General features: G+C 33.9%; 1 protein-coding gene and 1 long non-coding RNA gene across 2 annotated transcripts; one reads left to right on the top strand and one right to left on the bottom strand.

Moving 5' to 3' along the window:
* Window positions 1-4,302: 4,302 nt before the first annotated feature.
* Window positions 4,303-21,728, top strand: LOC141486131 (uncharacterized). Its single transcript, XR_012467661.1, has 2 exons — window positions 4,303-8,398; window positions 19,993-21,728. It is a non-coding gene; the product is annotated as an uncharacterized lncRNA (long non-coding RNA).
* LOC141486124 (uncharacterized) lies at window positions 13,365-16,038 on the bottom strand. The gene is made up of 2 exons (XM_074183844.1): window positions 15,783-16,038; window positions 13,365-15,554 (listed from the first exon to the last, which is right to left on the bottom strand). The coding sequence occupies exon 2, from the start codon at window positions 15,546-15,548 to the stop codon at window positions 13,473-13,475; it is 2,076 nt and encodes a 691-aa protein (XP_074039945.1). The 5' UTR covers window positions 15,549-15,554; window positions 15,783-16,038; the 3' UTR covers window positions 13,365-13,472.
* Window positions 21,729-23,030: the final 1,302 nt, after the last annotated feature.

Raw genomic sequence — 23,030 nt, 5'->3', positions numbered from 1 at the left:
TTTTTTGTTTGGAGGCTGCTTTTCCTGCTAGCGTGGGGCAGAGGGGCCAGGCTCCTGGTCCTGAACAGTTCTGAGTTTTCAGAAACACTGCCAGCTTTAATGGCTGGACTTGTGTCTATATTTTCATTGGTAGGTGGTGTGGCCACCTCGCGGACCTGACTTCGGGTCATCGGACGCGACGAAATCTCGGACTCGGAATAGTACTTATTTGCCTCGTCCCTAATATCATCTAGAATATCCTTTTTCTGCAATCTTTTTGCTTTTTCAGGCTGCTTATCTTTTTTGATCCACTCGTCTACCTTGTTGATGGTAATGTCAGGTAGAGGTGGAAAAATCATCATTGATTCTTCGTTTTTTCAGAACGGAGGAAGAGGATGAAAGTACACTCTCACGATCGCTATCGCGAATCGAATTATCACTTGTAGGCGGAGCATTAGCCACTCCCTGATTCCCGTCTGTTAGATTTTGACAACCGGGCCCAGAGACTGGCAATGTATTGCCATGCAAATCTGACTGGTTCAGGCCAAAGCACGAAATCAATTGGCAAATGATGCTAATGATCTCGGCCTTGTCCCTCCCAGCCTGATTGCGAAGCAGTTCCTCCATACTGCTTGACATTCTATTCACGTAAAAATGACAGCAAATCTTTGAATAAATGAACGCAACGAAAAATGATATAATCAAGCGTACTCACCGGAAACGTTTCTTCGTTTGCACAAAAGAACCAACGAACCACTATCACAAGCCAGAAACACCACAATACGGCTGATCATCAACCAGAAATCTGGCGAAAACACACCCGAACCCTCAGACACTTCAGCACTGTTCCGCTGTCAAAACGGATATCACGAGAACATTGTGGTCAACTATTGGCAAAGTATTAGTTTGAATAGTAGAAGAAATACTTGCAGTATGCAAAAAGAAATGAATATGATATTTTTTTATAACGTATATCATTGGTTTTTATAATTATTATATTTTTCATGATTTTTATGAAAAAAATCTAGACAAATTCCAAGTACGCCTTTCACCCAAGGATAAACTCTTAATTGAAGTGATTGTATAATCCTTGAACTCCTTTTTACCTTAGTTTCTCTAGTAATATAAGTAGACAATGAATAACAAAGTATGTATGTTAGTCAAAATGAATTCATTTCAGGATGAACAAGATATATTTTCAGGCGAACGTCGGTTTTACCTAAATCCAGATAAATCAAAGATGCGGTGTGTATATCAGTGCATCGATGTTATGTTGCTTGTGTTGTAATAACTGGCACTGGAAATAAGTCGTTCATTAATAAAAAAATCTGTTTTCCGTTAACCAGCTGTCGCACCCTAACAACCCTCAGAAGACGAAACTTGTGTGTGTGTGTGTGTGTGTGATTAATGAGGTCTTACCTTTTAACGTGTGATTCCCAACACGTGTTGGAAGGTAGCAAGTGAAAATCGATCGTTCAGACTAGGGCTTGAACCATCGACCAACACGACAGTCAATTCCAGTGAGTGAACAAAGTACCCACGTGGAACCGCCTGGCTATCGACCGACCATAGTTCACTATCAACCGACAATGTGAGCACAATTGATGTTGAATGATTTGCTGTGGAATTTAAGTAGACCCGCACGAATAGTATTCGAATTTTCAATGACGATTCTAGTATTCGTTTGAATTGTTAATTGGATTTGTATGAATTTTCATACCTTTTCTCCAATATAGAATGGATGTACTTGTGATATAATGTTTGGAACCTTTGGTGTAGTAATGAATATTACTGGAGTTTTTTTTTCTCAACACAAAATCGTTATTTTTACACCTCGACACGTGTTTCGATCACCAAGTGATCATCTTCAAGAGGAAGATAAAACTAATAACTACTCAAAACTAAAGCTACTTATACTAATCAGGTACATCATACAGGTAGGTAATCAGTAATACCACCCATACAAGTGTACCACCCTAAATTAATTTTACAATTGGCCTTTTTATTATTTACAATATGTCCTTATGTATGTTTAAATGTTACAGCTATATATAGAACAATTTTCAGCTATATAAAATTAGTTTCACAATATTGCCTATCTAAATATATTTACAATGTGTCTTTTTGCAGTAATCAGTAAACCCAACAATATTATTTCAACAAGCTATAAAGTATGCTATTTGGTATTGGTCTGTTGTCGTTATTCATAATATTATTATTATGTTTACTTATTTCCACACTCTCATAGGCATCTAGTTGCCTGTTGTTATTAACTTGTCTAACTAATCTTAAAGAACTGAAGTCTATGGAATGGTTTTGTTGCAAAATATGATGGGCGACTGCTGATTTTTCAAATCTTCCATATTTTAAGTGTGCTATGTGTTCCTTATATCTCACTTTAATAGATCTTTTTGTCTGTCCATAATATTTTGCATCGCAGTCCTTACATTCAATTTCGTTAATTTCAGACTTTTCCGAATTCTCGACTTCGTCTTTTGGACTTCCCAAAAGGTTCTGCAGTGTATGACTTGTTTTAAAAATCACCTTCATACCTAGTTCCTAGGTATGAGGTATGAGTATGAGTAGCTTTAGTTTTGAGTAGTTATTAGTTTTATCTTCCTCTTGAAGATGATCACTTGGTGATCGAAACACGTGTCGAGGTGTAAAAATGACGATTTGGTGTTGGGAAAAAACTCCAGTAATATTCATAGAATGGATGTATTGAAATCTTTGAGATTTGGTGTACCCATGAATATTCTTCAATTGAGAGTAAAGTCGGATATACTCAATAGGTCGTTGAAGATACTCGAAACAATTAAAGAAATTAATTCTGAAGTATACACTCTTGGATTGGAAGTGGCGTATCATCATCCAGAACTCCTTCATGAAGAAGAACAAGCATATTATTATTATTATTATAATTAGATATGACAAAAAAAGTTACATTTGGCAAAGTAAATATTCATTTGCTCTATTCATGGAATAGGACGTAACCGAATAAGATTCCATCGTCGTATTGAGGAATCAGCCACATGTATAAATCATATTTCAGATATTAATCATAGAAATAAAGTGTATGAACAAGTCAAATACTTATATATTCAGATTTTTCATTATTTTTTTCTCACATTTCAATATCTTTTTTATTTATCCAAGAATTATGCGATGAATCGAATCCTAACCATTTAACGTACAGCTTGTCTCCCTTTTTACGAATAACTTTTTCTACCAGATGAATATCTGGGTACTTGGCTTTCTGTAATTTCTCAGTGTGAAATCCTCCCTGTATTTCTTCATTTTCAGCATCTTCCAAGATGTATGTTGTCGGATTTGTCAACTTTATTTGTACAACCTCATACACTTCAGTTGTCCAATTTGAAGTATAGGAAATTTTTGGCGTTTTACTACTCCATCTTGATACAGAAAAAAGTGGGAATCTTCCAAAGAAAGGAAGGAAGTTATCAATTTCAAAAGAAGTAACTGTATAACTGTAGTAGAAAGTAAAAATATTTCTTTCCCAAAAAATTATTCACTCCTAAAAATATAACCCATTCAAATTGAAGTATAGGACTTATTGAAAGAATCTCGATATTTGGATATGTTTTCAGATGTCGGAATGAATTTAGAATTTTTATTGTTTATTTTACTTGTTGTGAAATTATTTCTCCATATCAATTAGTAAGTTGTTTGGTGAAGTGGTCATTTATCCTAATGCAGATTTCATAGCAGCAGTGATATCTTTACCCGCTTCTATTTTCCCTGATACAGCCTGAACATATTCACTGAATGCATAATGATTAGAAGAATGTAATTATATCCTATTTTCTTTTGCAAATTGATTCATAAGGGCTAAATCGGCCTGTATTAGGTCATGTAAATCTTTAACTACAACTCGTTTTTTGTAATTATTTCTTACTGGTTTATGGAATTCCGATACAATATAACACTTACTCATCTTTAATTATCGGACACTGTAATAAAATCTCAATAGAAATCGTTGGAGATGATTTAAATATCATTTCATCTCCCTTGACGCTAGATTTGTTAGCAAGTTGACGAAATTTATATGTTGTATCATTATTTATCAAAATGTCCCCATCTTTGTCATCTTCATCATGTGATTTACTGTTCATTTCAGAAGACTCAGGAACTTTGAATGAAAAACCACCTCCATTTGATTCAGAATGTTATGTTTTTTATCTTGGCAGACATGGAAAATTCAAAGACTATACTACCATCATCTAATATTTAATAATTTTCATTCAAACTGATTTGTTTCACCTTTCAAACGTATTAAAACTTTATCGTGATGATCAAGAGAATCACAAACATTAAACGGAAAATTTGATAGATGTTGTTGAAGAGGTGATGTTAATAATGCTTCTTCTTCTCCTCCTTGAAGTTTTGAAAAATGTTGATTGAAATTATTCAATAGCATTATAAAATAAATTGAAAGTTCAACCCTGAGAATATCATTGTCAGAGCGACACCACTTTTCCTTTAGAATCTTTATGAATCAAATGGGAAAAAAGTGGAAATTTAGAATATATACAAATTGGAATTGTTATCGAGTACAGAACTTGAGTATTTACTCAGTATAAGTTGTGAAGAAAAAAAAATTGTATTTGTGGAGTTATCAAGTTGCAATACTCACCGTACCACTTGTTAGCAAACCCATTTTGGTTCTTGGCTTTTGTATGGGGTGTATGCAGATAAGACCTATGAGTGATATCCAGATCCATAAACGAGCTTGGGGGAATTTTGAATTCGCCTATACGTGAAACCGTTTGACAAAAACAGAATGGAATTAGAAAATAAATAAGTTGATCGTAAAAATTGAATCATTTCAAAATTGGCAAGTGAAGAAGAAAAATAATTTGGAGGATGAGGACGCGGAAGATCAAAATCCCTGTAACGTGTCAGATCTTAGAAAGATACAAGAGAAAAAGAATTGGGAAGCAAATGAAGGGTACAGGGGAAAAATCGGCTAAGTCACTTTTTCTTACATTCGATCTAGAGGCATTTTTAAGGTTATATTCACTTTCGTGAGGACATGTGCTGGTAGATTGATGAACTATTAAGGTATGTTGACTTGTCAAAAGGTTTTACGTGTGTACGCTCATGCGTAATAAAAAAAATATCCCCAACGCACTAATTTTTGGAAAATATGAAAATGAAACCCTGACTTAGCTTGTTTTCCCCACAATATTACTCGCAGATCGGGCCAATTTCGTCTATATATATGCTGATTATCAGGTAAGTTAATTCATAAATAATATTGTCACACATTTTGTTACAAAGTATATTTAAAGAAATGTTTAGTGTGAACAATGTAATTGAATTTATTTTTTAGCTTGACGGTGTGGAATATTTTCAAAATAGTCTTGCGCTATGGGCCCACAAAACTTTTTTAGGCACTGGAGGTCACCATATTTTTTGGCAGATATTGGCAGCATCCCTAAAAGTTGAATATAATGAAAAACAGAATAATTTTTGCAACTATCTTGTTACCTTCGTAACTTGGTTCAGGCAATATGAATTCGTTCCCATTCAGACGTCGCTACACGCGCTTCTGCTTCTTCTCCGTTAATATAGCTGTTTCCCACATTCCATTGAATGAGCATGGATACCTCATAAGTCGTGGATGTTCCTTTGTAATCTCCAGTTCCCTTATTGGCGGAGTGGGGAAAGGGCATTTTTTCTTTTGATAAAGAGCAGTTAATTGCTGGGACCACTGGCGGAAAATTGTTTGATTTTGTTCATTAATTTTTACGACAACGAATGATGACGGCTGGCATCTAGATGACTGCAGTAGTTCACACATTTCTTCAAGTGTCTCTACTCTGGCCTTAGTGTTTATAAGGCCCATGTTTTTGTCATTTTCCATGTACGAATGTCCCCTGATCGGAAAGGTAACTTTTACGTAATCAAGACGTTTCTGATACTGAACGACATGATGTAAAAATCGGAAAACGGTGTAGTTCTTGTTTTGCCCTCCGCACGAATCGCAAAATATTTCTAGTTTCCTAACCTGTGGATCCAGTTGGTTATAGAGGAAGTTGAAGAGTAAAGAACAGATATCATATCCAATACTTTCTGGGTATACGTAAAACACACTTTCGGATGTAGAGAGTGTGTGTATATTAAAAAGATATATCGAAAGTTGGCGCTTATAATAAACATCATTTGTTGAAATGTTAGGCAATGGAAAAATTTTTCCAAAGTCCATGCATATGGACTCCTGACTTTTGTCTTTACGGCTGGCGAATTTAGACCTATTCTTACGGTTGTAAAATTCTTGCGCTCTCGCCTTGTGAACCATATTTTCTGTATTTGAATTACGAATCTCAGTAGTTGTTTTTAAGCGTTTCTGTTCGTCTGCAACATTTGTACTAGACAGTTCATGTTCCAAGCTTTTAATTTTTGATAAGAACTGGTCACAAGTACTACACGTGTCAGTTCGTGGGTAACCGAATGAGATATTAAAGTTGCCATTGAATATAGTACGGTAACTTTCGTAAGATATTGTTGAACAATCTGGGTGAAGCTGCTTGAACATTCCAAACATTTTTTTGAGGTTCAAGTCCTCAGGTAAGTAAGTTTTCCTCGAATCGGCCAAACTGTAGTGACTAGCTCGTCCTTTGAATGATGCAATGTGCTGGTTAACGAGCTCAGTTGTTTTCTGCGATAATTTGTTAGGTCTATTAGTATGGCACCCTCTACGATCTTTGGGAGGCGCACTAGTATACTTCAAAGCTTTTACAAGATATTCAACCTTACCTTTCGTAATTCCATGCAAAGCAATGAATTCTTGTCTGCAAATAGTTTGCTCTGTGATAGCATTATCAATGGTGTATCTCACTTTGTACGCAACTGCACAATCTCTCAGAGATGCTTCCTCTTCAGGTTTACGAGGCCGTCTTTGTGCAACTGGTAAAATACTCATCAATCCGCATAGATGAGAATTTTGGACGCTAACAGACTGAAGGCTATTGAAATGCTTTATTATATTTTGTTTGGCTACGACTGGAATTATTTCCGCGCACTTAAATCTCTTGCAGTTACATTCTTTCCCGATTTCATGCGTTTGTAAACGTAACTTCTTACTAACCTCTGTCAACCTTCCATGTTTCGGTCTCTTTTTTGAAGTTTTCGGTATATTGGTACTAAATTCAATAACACTGTTATCAGTATTTTCCATTCTTAAATGAATTCAAGGCACTCAAACTAAAGAAATTCAGAATATTATTGAACCCTTTGTTGTTCGAACAGGTTGGAACTCGACTGCCGCTCCTGAGTGTCGTATCGCGATACGTAGACGTGACTTAGCCGATTCTTTTCCTGTACCGCATGGACTTAGCCTGTTTTTCCCCTGCATGGGTTATTTTTGGTCGTTTGTTACAGTAGACTAAACCGCTTTTTCCCCTGTTTGATTTACTGAAACGAAAGATCTTTTGATGGGTTACAATCTGCGCGCTCTATCTCAAAATTCGCAAATGACTGACTTAGCCGGTTTTTCCCCTGTACCCTTCAAATAAAAGTGGTAAAAAACATGAAAGTTTCATTTTTAATTTTTCATAATTTAACCTCACCAATTTATTGTATCATAGTTAATCCATCGATTTATGAATAAACTCTCTGAGAATCGCACTTGTTGACTAAACAATTCTCTTCATCTTTCTACTGAAAGCAACCATGTATTTTCCGTGCATGAAAGAGGACAAACTTTTAGATTGCAAGTGTCAGTTGCGGCATAGCGAAATTGGATGAGGTCTTCTGTGGAGGTTATTCTGAAATCTTTTTCTTCCAAAGTCTTTTTTTGTTTCAGTACCGATTACCTTTTGTTTCATTTCATGTATTTGAAATTTCACTGAGATGAATTTTCCAATAACGTTGAGGTTTTTCATGCCTCATTTTCCTGAAAATTATTCTACTTATTGCCAAGTGGACATTGCATACTGAACCTCCAGTAATTAAATATCATACTGCTCTACTGCTCAAGACTGCCTAAAATATTCTTGATTATGATAGAATTCTTCTTGTTCTTTAAAGGGACTGTCGAATTTAGTATGTGATTAGCAAGATACTAAAGATTTGTGAGCTCTTTCTGAATTCTACGATAAAAATATCTGTAGCGATTCCTGACTCATTGAATGAATAAATTCATTTCAGTTTTGAAAATATGGACCCTTTTTTATTGTTTTTTTTTTCTATTCCAGACCAGAAATCAGTCTTGCATGGACAGTTGTATGTTTAGGCCAATAAAAAGTGCTGACATTCCACATGTGTCTGCTACGGATATGGATTATGGATAAATTTGAGTGGAAACACCTGGGAACACTTGTTGAATGCAGCTTGAGGGAGTCGGTTACATACCCATAATAATAGAAGTGGTTCGGAGAACATTGACGAACAAATGGTAAGATTCCAACATTTTTCTTTCTGAAAGATTATGAAACAATAATTATTTCTTAGCAAGCAAAAAATTTTTGAGTTCAAATTAGAATTCTGCATATGAATCATCCTACTGTATATAAAATCACACACAATTAAAATAGAACCATCATCTCTCGTTTCAACTCGAAATAAAATTGAGTATTTTCTCTGTATGAACATTGGTTGTTTCCATGTGTATAAACTTCATGAGTGTTATATGCTTCAGATTTCATAATGTTTCAAGAAAAACATTAATTTCTTTGCTGATTTCATATTCATAACCTCTACTTTAATAAGTAATACTTTCACTTGTTTTGCAATTGTAATTAAATTATATCTCATTGTACTATGGAGTTCCTGAAGAAGAGCCAATAAAGTCTAGAAAGCATGAACAGAATGGAGTCTCGAAAGCTTTCATATTTTTTGTCTCTGACTTCAATACCTGCTTCAATCTTACCCTGTTTCTTAACTTAGCCAGTCGAGCTAACCTCTCCTCTCTCAATATTATTGTGTATTATAAAAATATTGTTGTATAAAAAAGGGGTACTTACTAATGTGAGACTTGAATGAACGTGATTACAAACTAACAGAAAAAACATGAATTTTAGGTGACAGTGAGAAAAACGGTAGAATTTATTTCAATCAAAGCAAAAAATTTTGTTAGGGTATTCTAGTAACACATTGTATTGTTTTCGCTGGATATTTTAACTATATAATAGGTTCTTCAAGCATTTCCATTCTGAATGAATGCTCTATATAATAACTATTTGAACCATATGACCACGTTCCGAAAACCTAAAATTTGTAATAAGTGAAGATGAATGTTATGATCTATCTGTCTAATATTACAAGGTCAAAAAAAAGTGTATTTTATTCATCAATTTCTATTTCGTTCCCTTCAAAGTTGTTCCCCCGATATGCTAGTAGTAGTAGTAGTATTTATTAACCATAATGAATACACTCAGTACAAATGGCAGGTCACAGAATAGGTATACTAACAAAAATGAGTAAAATTTATGTATATAGAATATAGAGATGTCAGGAATAACAATTACAAACTTATAACAACAAATAGCTTCACAAAAGGAATGTAAATATTAAAATAAACATATATCTGTACATAAATATTTGCTAACACAAACCACTTGTAAACATTCAGTACTCGAAAAATTCTTCCATTGTATAGAAGCAGTTTTCTAAAAGATATTTCTTTGTTTTGCTCTTGAAATTGTCATAGCTGCTAATGTCTTTAAGAAGCTTTGGCAGCTTGTTGTAAAATTGGTATACAGTTATAGAGAGTTCATTTTTTGAAGGTTGCTGTCCTATGCTTTGGTATATCAATAATGAATATTCTTGAAGAGTAATTATTATTTCTTCCCAATATGTTGAATTCAGCAAAGTTATTTTTCACAAATGTTACGCATTTTAGGATAAATATGGAATGGAATGGTAGAATACGGTGCTCTTTAAAAGTGGATCTACAGGATTTTCTATGTTCCAAATCGAATATCAGTATAATTAGTCTTTTTTGAGATATAAAAACTCTTTTGTACTCAGTTGATAGCTCCCATGTTGCAATATTATTTAATAAGTGGCTATATGCAAATGCATAGTATAGTTCCAGCAACCCATTCCTGTCTAAAATTGGTTTCATTTGAACAATTGCCTAATATGCTTTGTTGACCTGTTTACCAACAAAGTCTCTATGAGAAGAGAAGCTGAGGTCAGAGTCTAGCCAAGTACCGAGTAGTTTGGTACTATCCCTAAGATTCATATTGCTATAAAGATTTTCAGGAATTTTTTTCTTTATATGAAAATTTATATAAACCGTTTTATTCTTGTTCAGAATAAGGCGATTTTTCTGACACCATACTTCCATTTCAAGAAGAGTAGTTTTAATATTCCTCTGGAGTTCCTCAAGAGTATCTCCACAGACAGTAACTGTGGTATCGTCCGCAAACATTGTAACTTTTCCAACAGTTATGTGGTTGGGAAGGTCGTTAACAGACAGAAGAAAAATTGACAGTCCCAGTACTGATCCTTGAGGTACGCCTAAAGAAACAGCACACCTCTCTGATAATAATCGATGTTCCATTTTAATAATTATACTTCTGTTCGTCAAATAAGATTCAAACCATTTCAAAATAGTGCCCCTGATACCCAGAAAACTGAGTTTTTCCAAGATGAAAGCAATGTTTAGGCAGTCAAAACCTTTGAGAAATCAAACGTAAGTGATAATACATATTGCCCCTTGTCTAAAGTATAAACAAAATTCATTAAATGGTATGTGTCAGCGTTTTTTCCAATCCTCGAAGCAGTTCTGATGTGCACTTTTTGGCATGTACTTGAGCTCTCTCAGCGATTCTGCTTTTATTTCTTCAATCGTCGCAAAACGCCGTCCTCTCAATCGCAGGAGCCAAATCTGGTGAATATGGTGGCTAAGGCATGATTATGGTGTTGTTCTTTGACAAAAAATTACGAACGAGTAATGACGAGTGAGCAAATGCATTATCGTGATGCAAAGGCCACGAATTGTTTTTCCACAATCACCGACATTTTCATCGTACTGCTCATCGCAAGTGGCGCATAACTTCAAGATAAAATTCCTTATTGACTGTACGACCATGTGACAAGAACCCTTGATGTTGTATGCCACAGAAATGTAAGAAAACAGTGAGCAAAACCTGGACATTTAATTAAACTTGGCGTTCTTTTTTTGATCTTGGCTCTCCTGGGATCTTCCATTGGAACGATTGGACTTTGATTTCATGTCATTACCATATTCTTCACCAGGTATGAGACTTTTAAGCAAATCTGGGATGCTGTTAACGTCATTCAACAAGGTCCGAGCGATGCTCATGCAACGGTTTTTTTGCTCAAAAATTGTATGGCATGAGCCAACCGTTATGCTGATATCCTCAGCAAATTCTCTAATAGCGATTCGACAACTTTCCATAACATTTATTTTCACTTTCTCAACATTTTCTTCGGTTTTTGATGTATTCTTCTGTGAAAAGCTTGTACCACTTGTAAAGATTTTTCTGACTCATCGTATGCCACTCAAGTGGCATTTGGTGATTGAGTCAATTGTTTTTGAGGAATTTGCCTCTTGTACAAGGAATTGGGCAAATTTCGGATATGCAGTTGGTTACCTCGTTCAGAGGCAGATGGGGCGACGACAAACCTGTTGTTTGTTGTATGCTTCAGCTTAGTTCGAGGAATGATACTCTGACGGAATTTGATTTTCAATTATCGGAAATCATCGACTTTATGTTGATGATATACACTACCTTGCTCTGTGTTCCAATAATTGAAAATCTATTGCAGCAGTTGTATGGCCAACAGCATATGCAGGAATAACTTCTGTGAAGAATCCTGCACTGACACCTGTCGGATATAATCCAACGCCCTTCGTGGTACTTGCCAGTGGAGTAGTTGTTTTCTGATAGGTGTTAGTCCATTAACCTACTGTGTAGGGAGTTGAGACTGGCCTGAATGAATTGTTCTTAGATGATTTGATTGATAGCCAGTCTTCAAGTATGCCCACTGACTATATGTCAAAAATAAATCATTTGGTTCGACCTCAAGGGTTCAGGTACTCAAAATTTGTCTTCAAGAGATATTCTTCCAAGCTATAGTATGCTTTCGTGAGTAAAAGTTCTTTCACACGTTTTTGGAATGTTTGTGACTCTACTATACTTTTCATTTCAAATGGTAGATGATTGAATATTGATACAAGCTGATGAATATCAGCAGGAATTGATTAGGTAGCTACACGTACGCAGTTTTGTAATCGTTCATCACTCAGTCTTGATTGATGGTCATTTTGATTGATTTTATGGTTGAAAATAATTGTTCGCAAACATACGTACTTCCGAACAGAGACATCATTTGCTTTGCATTTTTCGTTAAAAGCGGACATTTCGACATTTCTCGAAAATAATATAAAATTAATGAGAATTTTCGATGTCTACTGAGAAAAATAAATTTTTTAAATCGGTATTATTCACTCTTTGGAAACTATCCACATCGATATTAAATGGCTAGGAAAACATTTTCATGGAAACCGCTGTCTTCTCAGCTTTGAACATTTGGAATTGTAACTGAAATTCGTTGATTAAAATGTGTATATATTGTTCGTATTTTTAAGAAGTAGGAACGTTTTTGGGAAAGAAAGCTTTTGGCTTTCTACTACTCCATCTTGATACAAAAAAAGGATGAGGGAATCTTCCAAAGAAAGGAAGGAAGTAATCAATTTGATTACTTCCTTGAATGAATTGTATGCATTTTCTATAATGTTATCTAATTTGGTACTGAAGAGCCTTAGGGCAAGTGTCTTAAGGCGAAACATCGATGTATACCAGTGAGGATGACAGTGTTCCATGCAAGTGCAATTTGTTACCATTCATTTAAAGTAGAACTCATTTTTTATTCTTCAACGAATGTTGTAGAATAAAAAATGAGTAGAGAAAAGTATCTTCTGTATCATTCAGTGTTCATTTAGAAGTATGTTTCGAATGAATTTTTTTTCTTTCGTGTAATTCAATGTTTATATGAAAGTAGCTGTTTCAGGAGGACCTTCTTTCAGTTTGTGTCTGAAAGTTACTTCTTTGCATGATATACACATCCATGTAAGGTCAACTCGGGTAAGTGCGTACTACTTTTTCCAAAGTTTGACTTTGTGGTCCAATTTTTTCTACCAACTGTAAAAATATTTGTAGCAAATATTATATAGTAATTGTTAGGTATTAACGGTTGTAGGCAACGATTTATATTCTTATTTAAGTAGGCCATATTTGTTTGGTGGGTGATTTTTCAGGTTAGTGTCACAAGTGCGCACTTTCACTTTCATGCAGGGTAAGTGCGTAACAGGTCCATAATTTTCTTATAGAATGTGCAGTACAGTCGGAAAGGTAAGTGCGTATAATTCGAATGAAGTATTGACAATGTGTGGTTGCAGAAATGAAAAATATTTATTTTTGAAATTTTCACAAAAGAAATAAAATATGAACTAAAGAAAAACTAAAACACAATATCAGTCAATCAATATGTAAACACTACTGAATATTGTAGGAAGAAAAGCCCACTGAAAATATCACTTCTCCTCGACGTCCAATGACTGGTTGTGGCAAAATGGATATTATATCACCATTAACCACAGCGGAAACATCTGTTGTAGGTGTATAGCGAAAAGTAGTTTTGCCGTCACGTTCTGAAGCTTTTCTTACAAAAGTAAAAAGAGTTTCTCCCTCATGAATTGATATAACACGACCCACGTAATATTTTACTGTCTTCCTCAAACAGAACTTGACTATTGCCCAGTCTCCTACTTCCTTTTCTGTCAAAGGTTTAAAAGCTTGTTCCTCCTCTCGATGTTCTTCGATTTCCATTAAAAGATCTGATATAGAGCCTTCGCTCGAAGATGAATGCAGACTGAAGTTGTCGGAACTTAGTCCATCCTCAGAACTATCGTTCACGGGAATCTTCTGGACTTTTTTCTTCGCCGTAATTTGTTTTGGTTTATCTTCCTCATTTTCCTTTTCCTCAGAACTCTCAGTCTCAGTAATCTTCTTGATCTTTTTCTTCTTCGTAATTTGTTTGGGTTTATCTTTCTCTTTTTCCTTTTCTTTAAGTTTTTGTACGGCTTCATCCGTCGTAATGACCTCCGCACCAGGACATACCCTCGTTTTCTTCACTTTTTCGTGAGAAACATGACTTTTTATAGTACCCAGGAGCAATGTTTCAAAACTAAGGTTGGCACTCGATTCTGCATCTATATGTGCAGTAGAACAGGAAGGTGCAGAGTTTATTACTGGAAGTTCAGTTACTGTATCACGAATAACAGCACACTGTGGTAAATTGTTGTCGTCGGTGCTCTGCACCGGATTGTCGTAAGTCTTCTGTACAGAATTGTGCTGTTTCCACCGCTGCAATGCTGTAGGGTCATAACGTTCGTCTGGAATAATCTTGTCATTAAATGGGACTATTCCACCTTTCATAAACCCATTTTTAATCACATCTTCACTTGTTTCCGACCATATATCTCCAATCATTTTTGAAAATTCTCTCTTTGGTAGTTTCATGCCTATATGATGTCTTTGCCATGTTATTAATTTAGCATCCCAACGGCTCTTTAATGACTTCATGGTACTTAAATCTAGTGGTTGTAGGAGATGGCTCGAATGTGGAGGAAGTTTCAATATTACAATGTTGTTGGTCCTCATCATTTCTATTAAGTTAATTCCAACATGGGTGGAATGGCCATCATATATGATCAAGACCGGTCTTTCTGATCCCAGATTGTTGAAAAAGCTGTTTTTAAAATAATTTTCGAACACTGAAGTTTCCATCCATCCATTTGTTGTGGCAGCGTATGTTGTTCCAGGGAATCCTGTATTTTGTGGAGCCATAAATTGGTCCCATATATTCTTGCCCTTGAATATTATGAGTGGAGGGGCTTTGGCTCCGGCAGCACTACATCCTAGTAGCACGGAGGTGTTTTCCTTTCCCGGCGAACTTGTTGTGCGAGTTGCTGTACTCCCTTTTGGACCAATAACCTTAGTTTTAGATGGATCTTTACAAAAGCTGGTTTCATCAAAGTTCCAAATCAGATGTGACTTGTCGCTTAAATTTAATTCATCGATCGTACTTTTTAAGATGTTAAAATAATGTTTGATAATGAATGGATCGCAAGCTTTTTTCCGAGCATACTCAACTCTCTGTGGTTTTTTCAAAGAAAGGTTATGTCTCTGTTTAAATGCAATGAACCAATCTTTCGAAGGTACACCATCTTTAAATGGAGTTTTTAATCCTTTCTCCTTTACATATGTCCCTACTATGTCTAAAACTTCTTTTCGCGACAATCCGTAGCCGTATTTTTCCATATAAGTCTGACCTGCCACTAGTGTTTTTTCATCTTGTAAGGGTAGAGCTGTCGATCTACCAAAAGAGTGAGACTTCTTTCCACGTCTTCCTTTAATGTGATCAATTATGGTTGTCAGCGGAATATTATAATTTTTACTAGCTCTATATGCGGTATAAACTCCTGATTTTACTTCTGCCACAGCTTGTTGCAACTGCTCTCTGGTGTATTTACCACCTTTATCAGTTTTTCGCACATATTTGTTAGGCATTGTGATCTGCAAGAGATAAATATAACTGTTATTTATTGTTATATTTTCAAAAAAATTGTCGGGGAAGTGCGTACTAGTAAAAAGTTGACCGGTACGCACTTCCCCGTTCTAACATTTTTGTAGGTTAAGTGCGTACGTCATGTTTTTTTCCTAATCATGAATTTGAAATAAAAACATAAAACTATTGTTAGTTACTTCAATTATTACTACATGAGAATTCACATTTATACTTACCAAAATACACAAATATTTCACGATGATTGCAGATGCATAACTACGATACCAATTACGACCACCTGTTTATTTTGCACGCTCATGAAAAATGATATTCCGTTGCCTCAAAATCGCGTCGTCTACTGCCACCTATTTATGGGTAGTTGAAATATGTTGAAAAGATATATTGTGCAAGTCGCCACATTTATTCATTCATAAATAGAAAAACTACAGGCTCACTAACGCACTTACCCGACTAACGCACTTCCCCGAGTTGACCTTATAGAGTTAGTTATTTTCAAATTGATTACTTCCTTCCTTTCTTTGAAAGATTCCCTCATGCTTTTTTTTGTATCAAGATGGAGTAGTAGAAAGTCAAAAACTTTCTTTCCCAAAAATTAATCACTCCTAAAAATATAACTCCTTCAATTCTAGTAACGTTTTCTTTTTCTAAACGTGAAAATGTATTCTGCAAAAGATAGTGTTTCCACAATTTTAATTTGCGCTCAAAGCCTTGAATTTCATCATACACATTGTGAATAAACTGTTCTCTGCCTTGAAGTTCCACATTAAGATCATTGAAATGCTGAGTCAAGTCGATAAGAAACCCAAAATCGCACATCCATTCTTTATTACCAAATTTCACTTTTTAAGTTGTATAATGCATTACACTTCTACTAAGCCAAAGTACTTCGGTTTGAAAAACGACGTCGCCATATTCAGTTTCTGAATCTTTCAGGAATTTTTTAAATTAACAGTGATATCTAACGCGCGCCACTCTTCAAAATTAATTAGTTGAATTATTGGTACTGTGACATTTGGCAAACCCAGTCTTTTCGTATACAAAGTTGCCTGGTGAAGCAGTCTTTACTGCCGTATTTGATAAAATAGCTTGATTTTTGACAATAGCCTGTTTTCAAGTTTCAAATGTCCATGTGGTTTCCCTTATTGACTTTTTTTATGAATTTTATGCTCTCTGGTGGGGGACAGTTATGTTTGTTTTGTATGGCGTGTGTTGCTAGGTTTGATTTATATACTATTGGGTTTATGTATCCCTTTTTGTGTTCATCGTACCTTTGGATCAGTTTTTTCTTGGTTTGGCCGATATAGAATTTGTTGCAGTCCGAGCATTGTATCCATCCCGGGATATACAGTATACATAAAACTCACAAAACAAGTCAATAAGGGAAACCGCATGGACATTTGGGAAAACTTAAACATCCATAAATTTAACAGTCAAAAATCACTTATCGAGGAACAAGTACAAATCAAAACAACAAGACCTAACATTCAATATATTAAACAAATCAACATACACGCCTAGAAACAATAAACCTAGAGAAGATTTAACACAAAGAATAGTACTTGATGTAATCCAAATACAGGCAAATTTACCTAAAGTAACAGAAGTGCCTGTACTGAGGCATTCGGACTGTATAAAAAGACAAACAACAGGATCACACGCTCATATAGAATAGTGCCTAAAGGATGACAGCATGACCAGCTGTCGAAAACGCTCGCATATAATCAAATAGAAGTCATAGAGCTTCAAATCCTTTTTTGTAACTTACATTAATAGTAATATATATATATATATATATATATATATATATATATATATATATATATATATATATATATATATATATATATATATATATATATATATACACACTCAGTATCATTCAAATCTAAATACCAGTTACAAGACATCAGCTCAAGCTTGATTCTATCCATATCTTCTTCGTTAAGATTCCTGTATTTTTTCACTAGTGTAGTTTTGCTATCACTTTTAAATATGTTAAGGGTAATCAGAGAGTGATCACTTATTTTAGGTGTGAAATGAACTTGAGCAATAAAATTTTTTTGATTAACTAGAACATAGTCTATCAGAGTTTCACTATCATTTGTTATTCTAGTAGGTTCAGAAATTAACTGATCAATTCTATATTGTAACAACAGATTTTTAAATTTCACTCTATAAAAATCCTCATTCAACAGATTAAAATTGCAATATCCAACCACTATACAGAGCCATTTAGAGTTAAAAAGAGAATCACATACATTATTTTAAAAATTTTCTAAAAAATTTACCTCAGAGCTTGAGGAAGAACGGTAGAAACATTCTACCAACCACTGACTAGACCCAATATCAACTTTAATAGTTTTACACCAATATGTATTATCTAGTATAATGGTTTTATATACCGAAAAATTAACATTAGAATTAACATATATGATGACACCTCCTGTATACTGACTATTAGAATCACATCTGATTAATTTTCTGATTGATTCGGCCGTTACTTGATGAAGATCCATAGTAATTTCACAAACTACACTTAAACGATTTGATCTCCACTAACTTTATTGAAAATAATCATAACATGTTTCGCTAAAACATTAGCTTTTTCAAATGATTAATACATCCAAGCATCCTTACATTCATATTTATATACTACAGGTAACCACAATCGAGACTACCTGTAAGCTTGGTTGAAAAAGCTAATGTTTTAGCGAAACATGTTATGATTATTTTCAATAAAGTTAGTGGAGATCAAATCGTTTAAGTGTAGTTTGTGAAATTACATCTGATTAAACTGTAACCTAATATTTCAATTTCCCAATTATCGATTTCTGGAGTTATTCTTGCTTCACTGATTAAAATCAATTCAGGATTGAGCTGCAATACAGTATCCCTGATCTGATCAATTTTATTGAGTAAACTTTGAGCATTTAAGTAAATAATGTCTACATTGAATTGCATATAGGGGCGATGAGTTAGTTTTTTTTAAGCAGATGCCAAACTTTATCAACAATAGTAGGTTTATTATTTATATATTTGATCGTTTTTGAGAAATCTCAATTTCTGTTATGCTCATTTAATTGATTTTTTATGTATTTATAATGTGCTTGCTGCAATCTTGTTTGGTCAGATGTAATTTTAATATTAGGCATATTTGAAGGCTTATCTACAGCTACAGCCACATACCACATAAGGCGGTCAAATGAACTGACTCTACCAATTCCAAAAACATGTTTGGTTCAAAACTCGTTGATATATAATGGAATCAGGATATACAATAAACCTCCCAATGAAATCAAAGAGATTCCTTTCATCATATTCAGAAAGAAATGTACAAAACTATTAAGTGATAAAGCCTATTATGACCTACAAGAATATTTTGACGATGAGCTGTAATTTCGAATGTGATGAAACTGCGATTGTACTGTGTGTGAAACACATATTTTTATTCGTTGTCCTAGTTCTTGTGATGTAACCTTTGCATAAGTATGTATATATAGTTTATATTTTATTTTAATCATTTCTATTTTATTTTAATCATTTATATTTTATACACTTATACTTCACATCTTATACTTCATGTTTATATTGATTTTCATTTATGATATTGTGTTTGTAACAAGAATTTTTTATTCTTAAGTACATACATCACATCCTTCGGTGAATTCAATTTTACTTTCATTGGTCTACTTTTGGCTACATTGAATTTGCCTAATCTAAATTATTTCAGACCCTGTTTGTTTATATTATAGTCTTTTAAAATTTTATTCACAGTGACCCATATCCTCAGCATTACGCTCTGCTTGTATTTGTTGGGTAGATTCATTCACATTAAAAATTATAATATTACTTGCCCTTTGTTGTCTATCCATCACCTCGGCTATCGTGTTCTCCATTTCACACAGCTGGGAAAGTCCTGCCTTCGCTGCAATATTTTGTTTGAGCTTTTCTTGTTCAGATTCCAGATTTGCAACCTTTTCTATCAAGGGGGGAAGTTTCTTGAAGACCACTAAACAACTTTCAAAACTACATTTCAATTGATCCATTTCCATTTTGATATTCATTATATCCCTTTTTATTCCTTCAACTGTTTCTTCCATAACCTTGATATTTTTGAGAATAGCTGGAGTTCTTTTGAATGCTTCTTTGTGGTCAGGGCAAAAGTACATAATATCACGTTTAACAAGTATTATAGCTCTGTATTCAGTAGGTGTTGAATTTGCAGTTTTTCGTAGTCTTGGGATTATAGTGAAAAATATCTTTGCAGCTATCACACATTACAGGGTCTTCATCATAAAAATAATAATTTTTAATAATAGTATATTCATTCCACAGAAAAATATAGAACATAGTGAAAACAATATTTTTAGTTTGATTGTATTGATAACTAAAATTGGTGTCTAAGGTCTTATATATTTTTTTCAGAGTCCTGCTCTATGATAAAGACAGCTGAAACACTACCAAAGCCATCTCAAGGGCAAGTCAACCTGGGAAGCTTGAAAGAAGAAAAATGAAGTTTGTGAAATATTGTGGAATACTAGTAGTGTTTTCTCAATTTATCATCAAATAATTTTGGTTGAATGGCTTACAGGGCTTACATTAGCGTTAAATATTTTCATTCACAAAATTATTTCAATACATATTATGGTCACATTTTGACGAAGGTAATATAGCTGGGAAGTGTTTTGATTTTCATTTTACTAGCTCAGCATTGGAAAAAAATACTTTCTTACAGGTGTATTGCAGGAAACAGGAATATTTGTTTTATTGTAACAGGAATATTGTTTTATTGTTGTATTTTATTCTCTTTCAGGAAAATCTTACACTTGAACAAATTTGATCATAATGGTGTTTTCTTTCTTGAATGTCGAGGCATACTTGAGGAAGCGATAAGTGATACGGCACTTGTTCTGTTTTCAGAGTTGATTTTCATTATCTTTTGGTGATGCAAATTTTCGAAAATGAGTTGCGTGTAGTTGAATACTCCGACATTGTACAAGTTTTTCAATAAATAACTACTCCAAGGGGGTCAATGTATGGAAGTCAGGGCTTCCATTTTTTTTAACTGGAACTTCAATAATTCCTTACTTCAGTAACTACTTTAAAATTTTCTATGTAGTTAGGACTGGATGTCAATTTCAAGATTAGTCACCTTGTCGAAGATGTTGCTCTCGGTCGGGGAAATTATCGAGGTATTGGAAGTTTTGAAATCAATTTATTATTGCTCCTCTTTGATGCGATCTTCGAAATAGTTCGGATATAAGAAAAAATCTGATGGGTGAAAATCTTTCATTATTTTTTAAATGAAGTGGACGTCTTGGTTGAATTATTTTCTTGCTGTATGTTCTGTTATTTTGATTCACAAAAAATTTTGCTTGCACGACTTACTTATATTCCCAGAATTTTGGTTAAAGGTGCTTTCTTTCTTTCTTAAATATTTATGCAGAGTTGATTTTCATCATCATGATTTTACTTGAATATTCTTTCCTGATTACGAAAATGACCCTAATGTCGATGTTCATAAAGATGTAGTGGATATGATATGTGGCGTTTCGCAGCTAGAATTTAAAGAACATCATGAAATATACATTTGAAAAGGGCGGATCAGATTTGATATAACAAGCGATCTAGGGTTAAACTTGAACAATTTTGGTCATTGGTGCTTTCTTTCTTGAATGTTTATACAGAGTTCATTTTCATGATTTCTTGATCCTCACATTGCAGTTAATTTGGACTATATTCAGTAATCTCAGATTAATCACTATTTTAAAGCATTTCTTTTGATAAATGAGAAAGTTATCCTCGTGGAATAGTTTGAAGATATGAAAGTGTTGATTTTTTTTATAATGGAATAGTTTTGGTTGATCTTTTATCAATTGATATTATGTAATATACATTTTCAACCTTGTTCAATAGAAACCAAAACCATAAAAACGACAAAAACCAATCAAGGCTAAGATTAACTGATGTTTTTATTCAAAAATTTTTTTCCTATATTTTCTGTTCACATTCTTACGAAGGTAATATAGCTGGGAAGTGTTTTGATTTTAATTTTACCAGCCAGGAAAATACTCACAGGTGTATTTGAGGATACAGGAATATTTGTTGTATTACATGAGTATTGTTTTATTGTTGTTTTTTTCTCTTTCAGGAAAACCTTATACTTGAACAATTTTGGTCAATGCTGCTTTCTTTCTTAAATGTTTATGCAGAGTTGATTTTCGTTACCTCTTGATCATAGCAAATTTTCAAAAATGAATACATGTAGTTGAAATATCCGACATTTTTATAATTACTGCTGTATCTACTCTAATATTCATCATGTAATTAGGACTAGATATCAGAAATTATTTTGATATTTCATGTTCACATTTTTTTAATTGTTTTTCAGAAAAACATTACACTTAACAATTTTGGTCAGTGGTGCTTTCTTTCTTGAATATTTATGCAGAGTTGATTTTCATTATCACTTGATTATAGCAAATATTCGAAAATGAGTTGCTTAGAGTTGAATTCTCCGACATTATATAAGTTTTTCTGTGAGAAAATATATGGAATTCAGCTTCAATGATTTTGTTGAACTGGGATTTCAATACTTCGTTACTTAGTTTCTACTCCATTATTTACAGTCTACCTGAATTCACTGACGTTTTTCGCTTTTTCATTTGCATTATCACAATGCTGATGTGCAAACTAATTTGTGGAAATATTATTATTACTATTACCATGTATCAATGGAAGCCTTGGTGCAAGAAGGTATTAACACAATATTAAGGAATTATAGAAAAATCGATTTGATTAATAAAAACTGGAACTTTTTATCAACACATATGTCAATAATATTTTTTGCATTACATGGCAATGAAGTGCTTTCGAAAATCTTGTGGTGGGTATAGTTGCTTGAATTAATGTCCACGGTTCCAGAAAAATTGGAAATACTGAAAAAAAATGAGTTGACACCTTTTTCCGAATTCCTCATAACCAGTAAAGTGATTTCAAATTAAACAAGAAAGTCGTAAGTGAATAATTCTATTGTTGAAAGCATTTTTCAAAATAACTCAGATGTAGCACGTTAAGAATAATAGTTCTTTCAGTTTTCTCCTCTTGTTAGATTATGATAGAATCCTCTGAGGTTTTCGGGAATAAATGGTAGCTGTTCCTGAATGTTATCGAATTTTTTGGTGCAATAGCCTCGCTTTTTCCATCATACATCATCATACCAAAATGGTATCATCGTTCCTATTTCTGATCGTTTTTCCATTTTTCCTGAGATCAACTTTACTCCAATCTTTTGCTTCATCGAAAGAGTATCGACATTTAGTTATTCCGAACTCCTCGGTCTGGATCCACCTCAACTCTCTAAATACAACTTTTTCATTCATTCATTCATAATGCAGATATAAGAATAAAATAGAAAAAATATTATGATACACAAATAATAGAATGCAAATGTAGAGAGAAAG

The sequence above is a fragment of the Leptinotarsa decemlineata genome, unplaced genomic scaffold (genome assembly GCF_025532065.1).
Source record: "Leptinotarsa decemlineata unplaced genomic scaffold, Ldec_3_MD MMD2_tig00026347_RagTag_RagTag, whole genome shotgun sequence".
NCBI classification, from domain to species: Eukaryota; Metazoa; Arthropoda; class Insecta; order Coleoptera; family Chrysomelidae; genus Leptinotarsa; species Leptinotarsa decemlineata.
This window is presented reverse-complemented; position numbering and strand designations above follow the sequence as displayed.